The 17,955-nt window shown below is 48.2% G+C and overlaps 1 protein-coding gene across 1 annotated transcript in view; it reads right to left on the reverse strand.

Annotated features, from left to right (window-relative positions):
* ADCY2 (adenylate cyclase 2) overlaps positions 1 to 17,955 on the reverse strand; it is a 136,912-nt gene that overhangs the window by 110,231 nt on the left and 8,726 nt on the right. The window contains 1 exon segment of the mRNA XM_048515881.1: positions 4,748 to 4,897. Within this exon segment, the coding sequence (XP_048371838.1) occupies positions 4,748 to 4,897 (150 nt within the window).

The following is a 17,955-nucleotide window of genomic DNA, read 5'->3' on the forward strand; positions in this document are numbered from 1 at the left end:
AGATCTTTGAGAAATTGTTCTCTAAGAACACCCTTTTCACGGGACAACTCCGCTTCCACGGCTCGGCGCTGCTGTTCACGCTCACGTTCGAAAGCTAGTCGCTCACTTTCGAGGGCTTCTAGCTTCTGCTCCCATTCAAGTTCTAGGGCTTCACGCTCTCTTTCGAGGGCTTCCCGCTCCTGTTCCCAGTCACGTTTGGCCCTTTCAAGGGACTCGAGCTGTTCCCAAAGATCCGAAATGGGGGGGCGCCGCTCATCCATGGCAGGCAGGGCAGTCGCCCCCTCAAGTCCATGCAGGTCTGGAGAATCCCGGCCACCCTCGACGGGCAGGGCAGTCGCCCCCTCGAGGTCTCTTAAGTCCGGAGGGTCGCGGGCGCGGGCATCTTCCGCGAAGGTAAGTCTGACTCTGGAACCTTTAGGTAAATCCAAAACATCCTCCCCCGAGTCCCGGGGTGGAGGAGGACGCGAGCGCTCCGGTGCTCTGCCAGTGGTCTTCGGGAGGAGGGTCTTCAAAGAATTGGTCCAGAAATCTTTCCAAGGATTCCTGGGTATCTCCATGGATGGTCAATACCCCAATTTCTTCCCTCACCGTTCGCATCACCGGTTTGTAATCCACATGTTGGCGGGTGGTGAAATGCTGCTCCTGGGGAGCACGGTCCATCGACACTCCGCCACCAGGATCGTAATATTCCTGACGCACTTCCAGATGTCCGGTCGAGACCGTGCGTCGAGTCATCAGGGGGGCTTCTTCCATTTGCTCGTGCAGTTGGAGGAATGCTAAGCTCCGGCTGAGCCGGGGCCTGGAGAGGGTCACCTGATTCCGCTGGTTCCTCCACAGAGGCCGTCGTGTGGAAGGAAGAGAGGGAACCCTCTTTGGGGGCTACCACAGTCTCTTCGCCTTCCGAAGGCAACGCGCTCTCAGTAGTCAATCCCTGCATGCTGGTAGACATCAGGGATCCACAAAACGGATGAAAGATGGTACTGGACCACGATCAAACCGAAGATAGAATAATGTGAATCCGCATAATGTAAGGAACCTCAAAGGACTCGAAATATAGTAACTGATTTCAGTTCTTTTATTTCATAAACTTCAACGATCACAATACACGCAATGCGGATTCTGACTTTCCCGGGCTTGAGGTGTCGCTTATACGGACAATCCAGCCCCTCCCCGAACTCCCAAGCGCAATTCCCACGGCAGAGCGAAAAACAAGCTTCAAACGCATAAGATAAGTGCAGCAAGGTTAAAGACAGCAACCATCCCGGGCACGCAGCCCAGAACGTGGAATTTGCCAAGGTCAGGAGAGCGGAGCAAAAACTAACCCCCAACCTTACAGTTACCTCGTTCATTTAAGCTTGTCACAGCTCCTGAGTCTTTTTTCTGAGCCCGTTATTATTAAGACCTGCCTCCTCCCTGAAAACGATTTTCAGTGAGCTCTTTCAGATAATAACAACCGCCTCTTGCTTGAATCTTTCAAAACATCTTATGATGCAAAGCACCCAAAATGAGCCTCGGCAATTATGCTAACTGCTCGTCAATGTCAAACTCAGGCATGATACCGTGAAATTGCCTGCATTTATTTTCTGCAACAGTTTATCAATGGGGCAAACAATTTTCATACAATAGTTCAAATGTGCGCTAGAAGGGTGTGCGTATTATGAAATTATGATTTCATAATATGATTTCCGTATGCATTTATATTTACCACAAGATACTGCAAAGGAGGAGATGGAAATAGCACACATGCATTAATTCCCCATTCCAGCAACATGCTGGCAAGCTGAGATATGGGCAGTGGTGGGATCCAAAAATTTTAGTTACAGGTTCCCATGGTGGTGGGATTCAAACTGTGGCATAGCGCCAATGGGGCTGAGCGGGGCACGACGGGGGCGTGGCCGGACATTCCAGGGGCGGGGCATTCCTGGGCAGGGCTGTGGCAAGGACGCAGCCGCTGCGCCAGTCCTTGGGCGGGAAACAAATGCACACAGGCGCAGGCTGCCACGCGCGCCGGTGCACCTCCTGCTAGACTGCTTCAAGTTCTGCGGGCTACTGCTGAGAGGAGGGGCGTCACTAAGGCGAAAATCACATGGCCAAATCACCAATTAGTAACTCCCTCTCGGCACACACCAATAATTAGCAACCTACTCTCGGGAACCTGTGAGAACCTGCTGGATCCCACCTCTGGATATGGGCAACATATCCACATTTGGGGACATATCTGGGAAAATCAGGGGTAGGGGTGGATCCGGCAATCTGCAGAGCAAGGTTTGCAGGTTTCTATCGTGCTCTTGCAGCAATAACTTCCAACCTGATTTAGGGACGTAAGAGGGAGGAAAAGTAATTTCAACAAGAATCCCATGACCCCAGAAGTCAGCTTTCCCAGCATCCAAAGAGACCGCTAGTGGGAAGGGGTTGCATCTGTCAGTGTTTTCTGGAAGGAAAGGGGATCAGACAGTACTGAAATCAAAGACCTTCTCAATCTATATCCTGCTGCTCCTTATAGTGAACCACTTGAGGCTACAGGGAGAACTCTGTATTATTCACTTAGGCTTCAACATAGCCACACCCACCCAAGCAGACTCTAGGATTTTCTACTGGGGCTTGGGCTGCCAGCCCTGCACTAGCAATCCCTGTGAACACTTGGGGGGTAAGAGTGTCACTGGCCCATTATGCATGGAGTGCTTCCCGCGTTGCTCCTCACCCCGCAGTGCCTTCGCCAGGGGGTCTCTTCATGATTCCTTGTTTACATGTGAACAGGTGGCTTACTGCCAGCTGTGTAGCTTGTCTGTTCCCACTTCCCGGTCGTTCCCCCATCCAATGCAAGACTGAAGATTGCTGTTGCTTTTCTTAGCCCTTTAAATGTTTTTTTAGGGAAATGCCAGCCTCCGATCCCTGCGAGGATTGGGAAAGCCCTTCACCCATTCCCCACACAGATTGACCCCTAAAACAACCCAGAAACAATGATAGTAGCTGAGGTGCTGGGTGGTTTTCGGGCTGTATGGCCGTGTTCTAGCAGCATTCTCTCCTGACGTTTTGCCTGAGAAAATGCTGCTAGAACATGGCCCGGAAACCACACAGCACCTCAGTGATTCCAGCTGTGAAAGCCTTCGACAATACAATGATAGTAGCCCACACAATATCGATATAAAGAATATCAACAGAAGAAGAAGAAGAAGAAGAAGAAGAAGAAGAAGAAGAAGAAGAAGAAGAAGAAGAAGAAGAAGAAGAAGAAGAAGAAGAAGAAGAAGAAGAAGAAGAAGAAGAAGAAGAAGAAGAAGAAGAAGAAGAAGAAGCTGTGACTAGCCCAAGGTCACCCAGCTGGCATGCGTGGGAGTGTACAGGCTAATCTGAATTCCCCAGATAAGCCTCCACAGTTCAGGTGGCAGAGCTGGGAATCAAACCCGGTTCCTCCAGATTAGATACATGAGCTCTTAACCTCCTACGCCACTGCTGCTCCTACACTTAAAGGGCTAAGTATACACTTAAAGGGCTAAGAAAAGCAACAGCAATCTTCAATCTTGCATTGGATGGGGGAGTGACTTGGAAGGGGCAAAATTCGCTGTGACACAAAAGCTCATGGGTGGTCATGGGCTAGTCACATACTCTCAGACTAACCTACTTCACAAGGTGGTTGTGAGGACAAAATAGAGGACAGGAGAGAAATGTACTTTGGGTCCCCATTAGGGAAAGAGGTGGGTTATAAATGAAGAAAATAAATATACAGTTAATGGAGCCAGAATATAATATTGCTGTTGCTGTGTTTTTAAGGTTTTATAGATTTTGTAAATTGTTTTAAATTAACTTAGTTATTATTGTGTAAAATGTTGTTTTTGGCCTGCTGTGTTTAATGTTATTATGTTATTGGTGTTGCCGGCCTGCTGTACACCGCCCAGAGCCCTTCAGGGATGGGTGGTTTAAAATCTAATAGATGGATGGATGGATGGATGGATGGATGGATGGATGGATGGATGGATGGATGGATGGATGGATGGATGGATGGATGGATGGATGGATGGATGGATGGATGGATGGATGGATGGATGGATGGATGGATGGATAGATAATATAACATAATTCTGATTAGCATTGCACTATAACATTTCTAGTGTTTAGAGGTGAGGTTTCAGTGCCTCAGATAACACTCCCCATTTAATTAAGCAAGTTTTCTTAATTCTGATCAATTCAGCTTTAATTGGCACAGAACGTGGCCTTTAAAGGAGCAGAATTGTGATTTTTTTAAAGCACTCAAAGCCCTGCATATATTGGATTAGAGCTTCTGTTTTCTCTCCTCACAAACGGCAGACAGTCCTACTAAAATCTCCCAAAGTTTCTGCAAATTATAGGGTCTGTCCATTGAAAGAAGTGATTGAGTCCAATAACATTTGGCAATTTGCGGGCTACTCCTTACAACTCCACAGAACTGCTCTTTGGTATTCAGCGGGACGCTTCACTGATTATTCTCTTCACAGCCATGGACTATAATAAAAGACAAAACTGTAAACACAGAAGAGCCTTAATGTCCCTTTTATCTTCTGCTGTGAACTCAAGTTAGTGGGGAACATGGACAGGAATAGTAATTCCGTCTCTTCTGCATTTGCGTGGAAACTGAAACAAGCAACAGCCTTGGAGAGAGTTCATAGCAACTCTTCTTCCCGCCTGGCCTGATCAATATGCATTTTAGAGCAGGTAACAAGAGGAAAAAACAGAGAAAAAGGAAAGGACTGTGAATTCCTGCGAAGAGCTTTACCTGCTGCCGCTTCTCAAATTCCAACTTGATGCGTGACTTGATACAGTTGCAGGTGTCCTGATAAGTCTGTTGAAGAGCAAGTTCCATCAGTTGTTTGTGGTAGGCTCCAGCAAGATTCCCGCAGATAAAAATGATCACGTTGGCCAACATCTAGGCACAAAAACAAGGACAACGCTTCCATCAGAGGAATAGACATGCTATGCCAATTTACGACTCCGGTTCTTCTCCAAAGTCTATTTTTGTTACCTTTTACAGTCTTTTAGTGGTTTTTTAATTAAAAAAAATTCTTTGGTCAACAAATCTTCCAAATAAACTTCATTTGAGACTTTAGATACAAAGTGTAAAATGGGATTGTACTTACCGTGTTTCCCTGAAAATAAGACAGTATCTTATATTAATTTTTGCTCCCAAATATATTTTCAGGGGATGTCTTATTTTTCCGGTCCACGGCTGCATGCTCTGGTCGATGGGCATGCTTCCAAACAAAAACTTTGCTACGTCTTACTTTCAGGGGATGCTTTATATTTACCACTTCAGCAAAACCTCTGCTACGGGGATGTCTTATTTTCGGGGAAACAGGGTACCTGTAATTGTTGTTCGTCGAGTGGTCTTCTGTGCAGGCACACGTGGGACTATGCATTCACAGAAGGAAAGAGCTTAAAAGCTTTCTTTCTAGTGCTTTCTACCGCACAAGGAGTGCTGCCCTGCCCCTTGACTCTTCTCACCTAAACTGACTCGTGAATGTAAGAAATTCCATAGAAGCAGAAATAAAAGGCTTTTTGGGTGTAAAAGACCGTTTATTCAGACATCTTAGAAAGCTCACGTACACGCCGTGGCAGGAATAAGGTCTCCCGCCAGAGGCACAGGTTATAACTCTGTCCATCCCATCCCCCCTCCCGGATTCCCATGGGAACGGAGGTCTCATCTCCCTCGCAGAGATAAGGTCTCCGCGGCAGAAGCTGGCCCATCGCCCGGGTTGTGGAATGTAGTCAAGGCCAGGCGGCTGACCCGCTCATCAACACCATTGAATCCTTTACACTCTGCCTCCCTTAAAAAAGACTTCTCCCCCCCAGGTTTGTGCGGAAAGGCGCGGTGGAAAGCAGAAATGAGGGCGGGGGCGTCAATATTTTCCGAACACACCCATTGGTTCTACCCAGAGGAATACCCCACCCAAGAGACTAAATATTGCAAGCGTTTGCGATTAAAGCGAGAGTCCAGGATGGCGTCAATTTCGTAATGCTTGTGGCCATCAATTATAGTCGGTGGGGGTCTCTCCGGCGGGTCATGCCAGGCATCGGAAACGGGAGCCTCCTTTGAGTAAACTGGAATGGAAGACAGGATGGATATTACTAAGAGAGTTAAGGCAAATCCAATGCGGGCAGTGACATCATTAATCACTTTAGTAATCTGAAAAGGTCCCTATGAATCTTTTGCCTAGTTTTGAAAATTTATGCACGTCTCTGAGATTTTTGGTAGACAAATACACCCCAGGCCCTGCACGCAGAGGGAAATCGGCGGTGCTTATCCGCTTGAAGCTTTTGGGAGTCTTTAGCCTGTTGTAAAGGCAGTCTGGACCATTTTCCACCCCTCGGCCAGAGATGAAATCCACTGCTGAAACTCCGGAGGATCCAAAGCATCCGCGGGTAGTTGCGGCAACGGAGGGAAGGACCGACCGCACAGGATTTCGAGGGGGTTTTTTTTTCTGTACTGCTATGCACCGTTTTATTGTGGGCGTATTCTGCAAATGGAATTAGCTCGCACCAATTGTCTTGGTGGTAGTTGGTGTAACAACGTAAATACTGCTCTAGGGTTCTTGTTAGTTCTCTCTGACTCACCGTCACTTTGAGCGTGGTAGGGCGGCAACGGGCGGCCCCCAACAAACCCAGAAAAGCTTTCCAGAACTTTGAAATGAATTAGCCCAAGCGGTCGAGACCACCTTAACGGGGCGGAGTGTAGACGATAAATATGCTGAATGAACAGACGCCAGCTTAACTTAGGGAGCGGAGGGATGGAAGCACATGGGATGAAAATGGGCTTGTTTAGAAAATAAGTCCACTACCACCCACAAGACCGTGTTGCCCTGGCTTTCTGGCAAAGCCGTAATAAAATCCATGGAGATGACTTCGCAGGGGCTGGAGGCCACCGGGAGAGGTTTCAACAGACCATGGGGTTTTCCGAACGTTCTTAGCTTCCGCACAAACAGAGCAACCTTTAATATATGTCTCAATGTCCTTGCGCATCGCGCGCCACCAAAATTGCCGGCGGGCCAAATGCAGAGTTTTTAGGAAGCCAAAATGTCCAGCCGAGCGGGCATCATGACAGGCCTCGAGAACCTGCTTACGGAGGGGGGGAGGCACGTACCAACAATCCCCCCGCCGCCAAACACCATTCTCCAGGCGCAATTGGGAGTCACCTTCCTCCGCCGGTGGCTCGCGCAGCCCCGCCTCCTCGAGTTCCCGTAGGAAAGGAGAGACCAGGCTGGGAATGGGTAGAGAAGGAGGAGTGGACGTCTGAGATCGGGTGACAGCCAGCCCCAATTCGGAGGGGGAACAGTGCGCGGAATATCCCGTAAAGGCAGCTCCACCCTCCCCGGGTAGGCCGGAAGCGCATCAGCCAGTTTATTGGTTTTTCCGGGGAAAAAAAATGGACAGTGAAAGAGAAACGAGAAAAGAAATCGGCCCAACGGAGTTGTTTCGCGGACATCTTGAGGGGGTGGAGAGGGCGGCCAAGTTCTTGTGATCCGACCAAACTTGAAAGGGTGTTTAGCCCCCTCCAACCAGTGGCGCCAAGTGGAAAGTGCTACTTTGATGGCCGCAGTCTCTTTATCCCCTACAGTCCAGTTGAGCTCAGCACCGGAGAATTTCTTTGATAAATAAGCACACGGAACTAGCCTATCATCTTTATTTCTCTGCAACAGGGCTGCCCCAAGCGCTTTGTCCGAGGCATCCACGTGAACCACAAACGGGAGATCTGGGTCAGGGTGTTTCAGGATAGGTTCGGTAGTAAAAGCTGATTTTAAAAGCTGAAAGGCTGTCTGACATTCTTTAGACCAGGAAAGGGGGGTCCCGGGCTTGGCAGCCTGTGGATCTTTACCCTTAGTGCGTAAGAGGTCTGTGAGTGGGAGAGTCAGTTCAGCGAATTGGGGTATAAAGTCACGATAGAAATTAGCAAACCCTAGGAAAGATTGGAGTTCCTTTCGATTGGTGGGGGCAGGCCATTGGAGGACTGCATCAACCTTTAGCAGGATCCATTTTAGCCCTCGGGAGAGATCCGGTAACCCAAATAGTCGATAGAGGTTTGGTGGAAACAGCATTTAGAAAGTTTGGCAAAGAGGGAGTTGTTGAGCAGCGTTTCAATACTTCCCGAACCAATGCTTCATGCTCCTCCATGGTTTGTGAATAAATTAAAACGTCATCTAAGTACACCACTACTCCCTTGTATAATAAATCATGGAGAACTTCGTTGATAAGGGCCATAAAAGCTCCGGGGGCCCCACTTAACCCGAATGGCATTATTAAGTACTCAAACTGTCCAAATTTCGTGTTAAATGCAGTCAAATGTTCATAGCCTTCCGCAATTCTGACCCTGTAGTAAGCTTCTCTCAAGTCCAACTTAGTAAAAATGCGTCCCTTGCCCAATGCATCTAAAAGGTCCTTGATTAATGGCAAAGGGTATTTATTGACAGGGAGACCGCATTGAGTCCTCGGTAGTCTGTGCAGAGCCGTGAAGATCCATCGCTTTTTTTTTTTTACAAACAATACAGGAGCAGCATGTGTGTGTGTTTGCGTAGCCCGCCGTATGAACCCAGCGAGCGAGGTTCTTGTCTACAGGAAGGCACGAAGTTCCTTCTCCCTTCATTGGGACTCATCGCGGTAGATTCTACCTTTTGGGCAGCGTTGGCATACTCCTGGCTGTATTTAACGATTTTGCAGTCAGTGTCTCTATGGGGTGGCAATTGATCGCATTCTTGCTCCCCTGAAATACTCTTGGCTAAATCCTGGTAAGCCGCAGGTGGAATGCCGGTAGAATCGAGAAGCTTAATTAAGAAGCTGCATCGCTGATGAAGCCGGGGGGTATGTCAGGAGAAGCCGAGTTTTCCCCAATTCATGTGTTCTCCGCAGGGAGGGTCAGTGAATTCTCAGATCCTTTCTTTCCAAATGCATTTTGGTTCATGCAACAAACAACCATGGCATGCTTCCAGAACTTATGGAGTGTTTGATTACCGGCTTCAAAATAAAAAAACTAATTTTCTCCCAATGAGGTCGGGCGCAGCCGAGGAGAACCGATTCGCGCCATGCTTTGAACTGGGCCGGTCCTTGCCGATCCCGAGAGGGCTGCCGGCCCATTTGGGTGAAGCGGTATGGAGCTTAGCCAGGGGGATCTCCGGTCTAGACTCTAGTTCCTCCGGCTTTCACCCAATGGGGCCGCGATTAAACAATGGGAGCACTCCAGAATCTACAAGGCGGGCCGCAGGCTATAATACTTGAAGTATGCTTAGCAGGGTTGGCCAGAAACGCTTTGAATCGTAATGGGAGGCGCTGCCTTCACTCACGCGCGATCTGGAGTCGAACTCCATATCCATGGGGGGCTGAAGAGAGAGGCAAACAGCTGCTTCCCTCTCCTCCCGGTCGCCTTCTGTAACTCCCCTTTAGAGCGAACCCGCTGGGGCGGCCCGGATTTCCGTGGTGGCTTGGCAGATGGGTGCTTGCGCGACCGGAGCGGTTGGCTTCTGTTTCAATAGCCGGGCAGTTGGCGCTAGATGACCCGGGTCCTCCGCGAGTAAAGACGCCACAATCCCAGACGGCGACGGGCGCCGGAGGTGGTCTCGGTAGAGGCTGCTGAGGCTTTTGACTTAGGGGTCGCGAGCGGTGGGTTTTGGGCGTGGAGTGGCCCCGGCGGCACGCAGCGCATCTGCACCAAAGCGAAGACGCCACCTGGGATCCCAAGTCGATCCAATCAGCAATAGTGCTGGGGATCCGAATTAGGAACACCGCTTCAACGCAGTTTGCCGGGTCGACAGCATCCGAAGTATTCACATTTCATCGCGCTACCAGGCCACTCAGGAGGGAGCTCCAGCAGCAGCCGCCTTACCGACCGAAATTCACGGGCAAATTCTGCAAACCTTGAGCGGTTGCCTTAGCTGAATAGATTTGATGGTGCGGATGGCTTCATTTTCAGCACCCGGATCTTGGAAGCGCAGCCTCTTAAGGCTTGGAGGAACGCCCGACACCGGTCGCGAGTATCCTCATCTTGCAGATTCAAAAGAGAGTCACAAACCAGTCGGGCTGCCGCCTATCCAAGACGGAACCGATGTCCACGTAATATTTTTTTCGCCGTTCAGACCGGTATAAATCGCCATAGTCCCCTCCATGTGGGCATCGAAAGTTGTAGGATGAAGTAGGGAAGTTTGGAAGCCGGGTCCCATCGAAAACGTGGGGCAGGTATTGGAGGTCTGTAATATCCTCTCTCCATCGCTCCTCCTTGGCTACCGCTGGGCGCGGCGCGTTCTGCGCAGGTTGAGGCAGCGGCGCAGGGGGGGCCGGAATACGGTCAGGAGGTGGAGGTACCAACGCCTCGGTGCCGCTGGTGTTCTGCAGGTGGGAGCCGGTCCTTGGAAGGTGGCAGATGCTTGCCGAGTAGCAGGACTCCAGCAGCATTACGCCCCTCTGTAGCGCTGGCTGTACCAGTAGTGACAGCGTAGACTCCAACTTTGGGGCATCCTGTTCTGCTGTTTCTTTCCAGTTCCCTTTCCAAGGCGGCTAGCTCTCTCTCCTTGGCGAAGTCAATACGCATCCTGCGTGCGCATGCAAAGCTGCTTTCTTTCGCTCCAGTTTGGCCAGTTCGTCTCGTTGAACAGCTGCAGTTAGTTCACTTTATGCGTACGCGAAGGCCTCTGAAACGCTGTTGACGCTGGCTAACCAAGTAAGTCCAGTTTGGAGTGTTCCAGGACTTTATCATGGACGGATAGGTTCTGCACATATTGCCGCTTGCAGCCGGCGTCTTTGGCACGGTCCAATTGAGGTTGGATTTCTTTGCGCCAAGCTGTTCCCGGTCTCTTTGCAGGTTTTCACGCCTCCTGCTGCAGCTGCTCTCGCCTCTCTTCCCATAGCTGGCGCTCACGGGCCCATGCTTCTTGGGCATCTCGCAGTCGGCCCACTTCCTCATCCCAGCTCTCTTTTGATGGGAGGGGTATAAGATCATCGGTGGGAATGCAGGCTTTCTTCGGATTCCTCTTCACCTACAAAGCGTTATGACATCGTGCCCACCGGGTGGTGGTCTCCACTGGGCACCCTGCATTACGCTGGCTGATCCGGGGATCTGGGGCCATGCGGTGGATTCTTAAGGAGAGCATCACCAAAATACGCAGTCCAGGAATCGCTCCATGGACTCCTGTGTTGCCGCGATGGAAGGTGGTCAGACCCGCCTCCTCCGTGACAGGCTTTGCATCTGAGGCTTTGCTTAATCCACACGAAACGGGCAGATATCCGGATCCACAGGCGCTCGATCCATAGAGACAGCGCCCCAAATCGACTTCATGTAAAGTCCACATGATCGTCTCCTCGCTACCTCGTCCCCAACGGGAGTAAGGGAAGACTCGTGTCGAGGAATGCGGGGACGAGGAAAGAGTTACCAGCCAGACCATGGCGTTCAAGCCCCGGGCCGGGGTTCCTCTAAATCCAGAAGGGAAAGCTTCGAGGAGCCCTCTTTGGGGGGGGCTACCGCGACTTTCCATTGCAGGAATAATTCAACCTCTCCATGCCGAGAGAACACCAAGAGGCCGTCCACTGCACTCAGGAAGATAGATGAATCCAGGGTTTCCTGCCACAATGTAAGGAATTCCATAGAAGCAGAAATAAAAGGCTTTTTGGGTGTAAAAGACCGTTTATTCAGACATCTTAGAAAGCTCACGTACACGCCGTGGCAGGAATAAGGTCTCCCGCCAGAGGCACAGGTTATAACTCTGTCCATCCCATCCCCCCTCCCGGATTCCCATGGGAACGGAGGTCTCATCTCCCTCGCAGAGATAAGGTCTCCGCGGCAGAAGCTGGCCCATCGCCCGGGTTGTGGAATGTAGTCAAGGCCAGGCGGCTGACCCGCTCATCAACACCATTGAATCCTTTACAGTGAACCAGTGGTACAAAGTGCTCTTTCCCTCAGTCCACCCTTTGCCGCTATGGAGCACAGTGAGAAGTCTGCAGGAGGAAATACTCAGTGGGGAAAGCAGGAGGCATGTGTGTCTGCACAGAAGACTACTTGATGGCCAACTGTGAAAAGGTAAGTGTAACACTATTTTCATCTTTGTGGCTTCTCTGCAGTCCCACGTGCTCCATCTGACACAAGCAAGACAGGCCTCATCCAGGAAAGTAGTCCTCTGCTCTTGGTGGCGGGCAACCTCTAGTATCCAAAACAGAAGCCAAAGTTCTCTATGTTAATTTGTCACAAACTGGGGAGGGGACCACAGAACCAAGGGCTTGGTACATTTTACAGGCACAGGCGAGAGGCTAAATGAGGCTCCTACACGTGCTGGGGCTCTCCGGGTTCGTCTCAGCCAGGAGACATGGCAGGAGCAGTGGCTCTTCCCTGGCTGAGCCGTGCAACTCTGGAGGCTCCTCCCACCTAGTCACAAGTGGAACACAATCCCACATGCAAGAATAGCAACCTTGGCAGAATGGCCATGCTGGCAGGGGCTGATGAGAATTGTAGTCCATGAACATCTGGAGCACCATAGGTTGGTTTATGTCAATAAAGGTTATTTGATTGACTGATTGATCTCCACCCAGCTGTATTGTTCTGGGGTGGAGGAGCTGACCGCCAGGATATCAGCGGGCCTACCCGAAACAACTGAACACGTGCTCCTTCATTGTAAAGATTTGGCAGTCTATCGGTTGCTTTTTCTCGAGGCCATCTTGAAGAAATTTTCAGTGAGATCAGGCAAGGAAATAGTTTCATACTTGCTTAGTGACCATCATCCCCACACTACTGAATCAGTTGCCAGGTTTTTATCAAAGGCACTTGGATCAAGGGTGAAACCTTTGTGTAAATTTTAGTCAATTGGTTTTAACATGATTTGTATTTTACCACTTTTTATATGCCATTAAAGGTATTGTATTTGTATTTGTTGATAAACATTATATTGTTGAAGGCTTTCACGGCCGGAATCACTAGAGTGTTGTGCGTTTTCTGGGCTGTATGACCATGTTCCAGTAGCATTTTCTCCTGATGTTTCGCCTGCATCTGTGGCTGGCATTTTCAGATCATCTGAAGATACCAACCACAGATGCAGGCGAAACATCAGGAGAAAATGCTACGGGAACATGGCCATGCAGCTCAGAAAACCCACGACATTCCAGGATAACCATTTCAGGACGATTTTAGGCTGCAGTGGAAACACGGAGAAGAGAAAGCCAAGAGCAGCAGTGGCGTAGGAGGTTAAAAGCTAATGTATCTAATCTGGAGGAACCGGGTTTGATTCCCAGCTCTGCCGCCTGAGCTGTGGAGGCTTATCTGGGGAATTCAGATTAGCCTGGGCACTCCCACACATTGTGCCAGCTGGGTGACCTTGGGCTAGTCACAGTTCTTCGGAACTCTCTCAGCCCTACCTACCTCACAGGGTGTTTGTTGTGAGGGGGGAAGGGCAAGGAGATCGTAAGCCCCTTTGAGTCTCCTACAGGAGAGAAAGGGGGGATATAAATCCAAACTCTTCTTCTTCTTTCTGGAAATTTGTCTGATCCAAGTCACAATGCATTTTTCTGCACTTCTCTTTTTTACACCACTGGCTTTTTCTTGTGAGGGCGTGAGAAAATTCATGGGGGGACATCACAACACAAGGCAAGTGTACTCATTACAGAAAGAAAAGGGAAAAACCTTGATGTGTGTACAGCTGCCCAGAGGAAGAGCATCTGGTCTGCTAAGGCATTTGCAATCTCGGATCAAGGAGGATCAAGATGGGTAGCCATAGATTGACTTCTCCTCCACAAATCTGTCCAGGCCCCTTTTAAAGCTATCCAGGTTAGTGGCCATCACCCCCTCCTGTGGCAGCATATTCCAAACACCAATCACACGTTGCGTGAAGAAGTGTTTCCTTTTATTAGTCCTAATTCTTCCCCCCAGCATTTTCAATGAATGCCCCCTGGTTCTAGTATTGTGAGAGAGAGAGAACAATTTCTCTCTGTCGACATTTTCTACCCCATGCCTAATTTTATAGACTTCAATCATATGCCCCCTCAGACATCTCCTCTCCAAACTAAAGAGTCCCAAACGCTGCAGCCTCTCCTCATAAGGAAGGTGCTCCAGGCCCTCAATCATCCTCGTTGCCCTTCTCTGCACTTTTTCTATCTCCTTTTTGAGATGTGGCGACCAGAACTGAACACAGTACTCCAAGTGCGGTCGCACCACGGCTTTATATAAGGGCATGACAATCCTTGCAGTTTTATTATCAACTCCTTTCCTAATTATCCCCAGCATAGAGTTTGCCTTTTTCACAGCTGCCATGCATTGAGTTGACATTCCCATGGAACTATCAACTAAGACGCCCAAATCCCTTTCCTGGTCTGTGGCTGATAGCACTGACCCCTGTAGCGTGCATGTGAAGTTTGGATTTTTTGCCCCATGTGCATCACTTTGCATGTTGCTACATTGAACTGCATTTGCCATTTCCTAGCCCACTCACCTAATTTTTGTAAACTGTAAACTGACTGAGCACTACCACTTTGGATGTCTCCTATGAGTTAATCTTTCATGGAAAAAAAAAGAACAAGAATCCCTGCTGACTGGGCAAATTTTTGGGCAAAAAACTTGTGCACCCCCTCTTTTGGTCTTTCCTATCAATAAAAGAGACCAATGTCTTACTTAGTTCTCTGGACTCTCAATCTCTCTGCCAGGTAATCATAATGGCACGTTTAAATGGCTTCCCGTCAAATGACATTTATGGAAGATATAAACAGATTCCACTCCAGCAGAGACTAAGTTTCTTTGGTTGTGCCATTCCAGATTCTCTCCCCATTTATTAATGAATTGTAAACAATCTGCATGCCAACACTTCCCTTTGGAACAATATTCAACACAAAATGGTCATAAATGCCACAATGATGACTGATTTGGTAGCTAATTTTTTTTAGGAAATTATGATCCAACTTGCAATCAAGTGTGATAAAATTAACCATTCCTTTACTATTGATCCTGCAAGCTGATTTTATTTTTTTTTATGTTGAAGTGCTACTGGAGGAACCGGGTTTGATTCTCCGCTCTGCCGCCTGAGCCGTGGAGGCTTATCTGGGGAATTCAGATTAGCCTGTACACTCCCACACAAGCCAGCTGGGTGACCTTGGGCTAGTCACAGCTTCTCGGAGCTCTCTCAGCCCCACCTACCTCACAGGGTGTTTGTTGTGAGCGGGAAGGGCAAGGAGATTGTAAGCCCCTTTGAGTCTGCTGCAGGAGAGAAAGGGGGGATATAAATCCAAACTCCTCCTCCTCCTCCTCCTCCTCTTCCTCTTCCTCTTCTTCTTCTTCTTCTTCTTCTTCTTCTTCTTCTGCTGCTGCTGCTGCTGCTGCTGTTGCAGTGCTACTATTTTTAATGTGTTTACTGGGTTTCCTTTGTACCAATCCCATTAAAAGTACTCTGATGTCTCTGATAATGTCCCTGCTCATAGAGAACTAGATTTTAAGGGAAAGGGATTCTGGCTTAGCCTTTTTCTTAGTCAGCTGCTGAGTTTCCTCTGTGCAAGGAAGATTTTTGTACGCAGTTGCATTTGATCATGTGAGCTACCAGCTGCAGTAATGAATCTCAGAAACAAGTTTATCACCTCAACGAAAACTAGGCCTATGATAGAGTGCAATCCCCACCCTCAAAAACAGAAATAGTTTGCTTCAGATCAGAAGAACACTCAGTCATTTGAATTCTGCCCAACCAGGTGACTTCGCACATGCTCTCACCCTGCAAAGCGGACTGCAAAGTAATACAGTATCCTCCCTCCCAGTACAAGATTCTGTTCAGAAAGCAGCAAATTACAAAAATTCAGGGGCAACAACCCACAACAGTCTCCTTCACCGTCTTGATTCAGCCAAGAAGACTGAGAGGAATGTGGAATAAGTCTGCCATCTTCATGCCGAGCTTGGTCACCGATACTGCAGTGTTCTGATATTTCCTTCAAGCAGCGTTATTCCATTATATAACATACTGATGCCGTGTGCAGATGTACGAGCAAGACTTCTATTAATAATCCATCTTTTGTCACATGACAAAGTAGGTTCCCATTCAGAAAAGCTAATGCCCGAAAAGGAACTGGTAACTTTTAAGGTGCCACAAGAGTCCAAATTAAGGAGGAACAGTAATACAGAAGGGTAAAGGCTATAGAGTACTGAAAAATATCAGAACAGAACCTGGAGGAATTTGCAGGGGCCACCTCACTCCCTCTCTCCCCCACTATTTCCTCTTCTGGACTAGAGCTACCACCCATTACTTCTGGGTTTTCACCAGAAGTGATGTAACAGTGCAGACAACACAGTTGTTTTGAAGGAAAAATCTCCAGTGATTCCCTGCCCTAACCAGGAAAGTGGCAAACTTACTTGAGAGGAAAACACATGCCACAGGACTTCCAAAATTTGGTTTTGCCACAGTTAGCCCTAGTTTGTTCTTACACCTGAACACAACCTAAACACAAGTTTTGTCAAAGGATTCTGTTCCAAATGGGCTGTTAGCCGGAGACAGAATGGCTATTTTTATTCTCAGCACTTGACCATTCATGCACATCAATCAGGACTTGATGGCATAATTTAGCAAGAACACTGAATAATACTTATTAGATAATTTCATTCTTTTTTTGGGCGGACTTTTGCTTTTCAGATTATCCTGCAGGTCGAATTTCCACACCCAGTTGAGCCATTTCATGGAATGACACGATTAATCTTACTCTTTCCTGCTAATTCAGAGGCTCACTTCTTCCAGCGGGTGTAAATAGATCATCCAGCTGGTCTCCTTCCTGCATTCTGCTGAGAGGCAATTTAGCATAATTCCTTTGGCGGCCATGTCATTATAGTGCATTTAAGAAATGGAGGAGCAAACTGTAAACACATAACACTGGATCAATGAATGTGAGTAGGCTTTTAGTCCTGGCTGGCACATTCCGCACAGGTGGTAATGGTGCAGGTGTGATAGATGACCTTTTCCTACACTCCGGGGGAGAAAAAGGTCACTTGGTTCATGGAGAAAATAGACATCATGAGGCTCTCTGCTTTGTAAAGGTTTCAGTTTGGAAGGAGGTTTTTGAAAAAGGATATAAGATACACAAAAATGCGTGGCACATGGGCGCCGGCTCAAGCAATTTATATGAAGAACATAAGAACATAAGAACAAGCCAGCTGGATCAGACCAGAGTCCATCTAGTCCAGCTCTCTGCTACTCGCAGTGGCCCACCAGGTGCCTTTGGGAGCTCACAGGCAGGATGTGAACGCAATGGCCTTCTGCGGCTGTTGCTCCCGATCACCTGGTCTGTTAAGGCATTTGCAATCTCAGATCAAAGAGGATCAAGATTGGTAGCCATAAATTGACTTCTCCTCCATAAATCTGTCCAAGCCCCTTTTAAAGCTATCCAGGTTAGTGGCCATCACCACCTATTACCTATTAGTTACTTGTAAAGTATGCCAAATTGTTGGCTATTAGACTTATCAAACTATTATGTCTCCATAACATAATATATATAACATATATGTCTCCATAACATAATATATATTGTTGGCTATTAGACTTATCAAACTATTATGTCTCCATAACATTATACACACACACACATACACCTGAAAATGACGAGAAGTTGACTGCCCTTGAATTGGGACGGTATTTATAAGTAGTTCAAGGCACCGATCCAGGATTTTCACTTCTTGTTATTAATTGTTATGAACTTTCACCGCAGTCACAGCGGGTGACATTAATGCAATAATATATACAAGATTTTGGACATTTGGGTGCTGTGTGGTTTCCGGGCTGTATGGCCGTGTTCTAGCAACATTCTCTCCTGACATTTCGCCTGCATCTGTGGCTGGCATCTTCAGAGGATCTGATGTTGGGAAAGCGAGTGGAGTATATATCTGTTGGAGTGTCCAGGGTGGGTGGGGAAACCTTGTCTGTGAGTAACAAAGGCGGCAACCAGGTCAATAGTTGAGGGCATCTGAATAGAAGTATGAGTAACAATGAAGACTATAGCCTGGGAGTA

Source organism: Sphaerodactylus townsendi, linkage group LG14 (assembly GCF_021028975.2).
Source record: "Sphaerodactylus townsendi isolate TG3544 linkage group LG14, MPM_Stown_v2.3, whole genome shotgun sequence".
NCBI classification, from domain to species: Eukaryota; Metazoa; Chordata; class Lepidosauria; order Squamata; family Sphaerodactylidae; genus Sphaerodactylus; species Sphaerodactylus townsendi.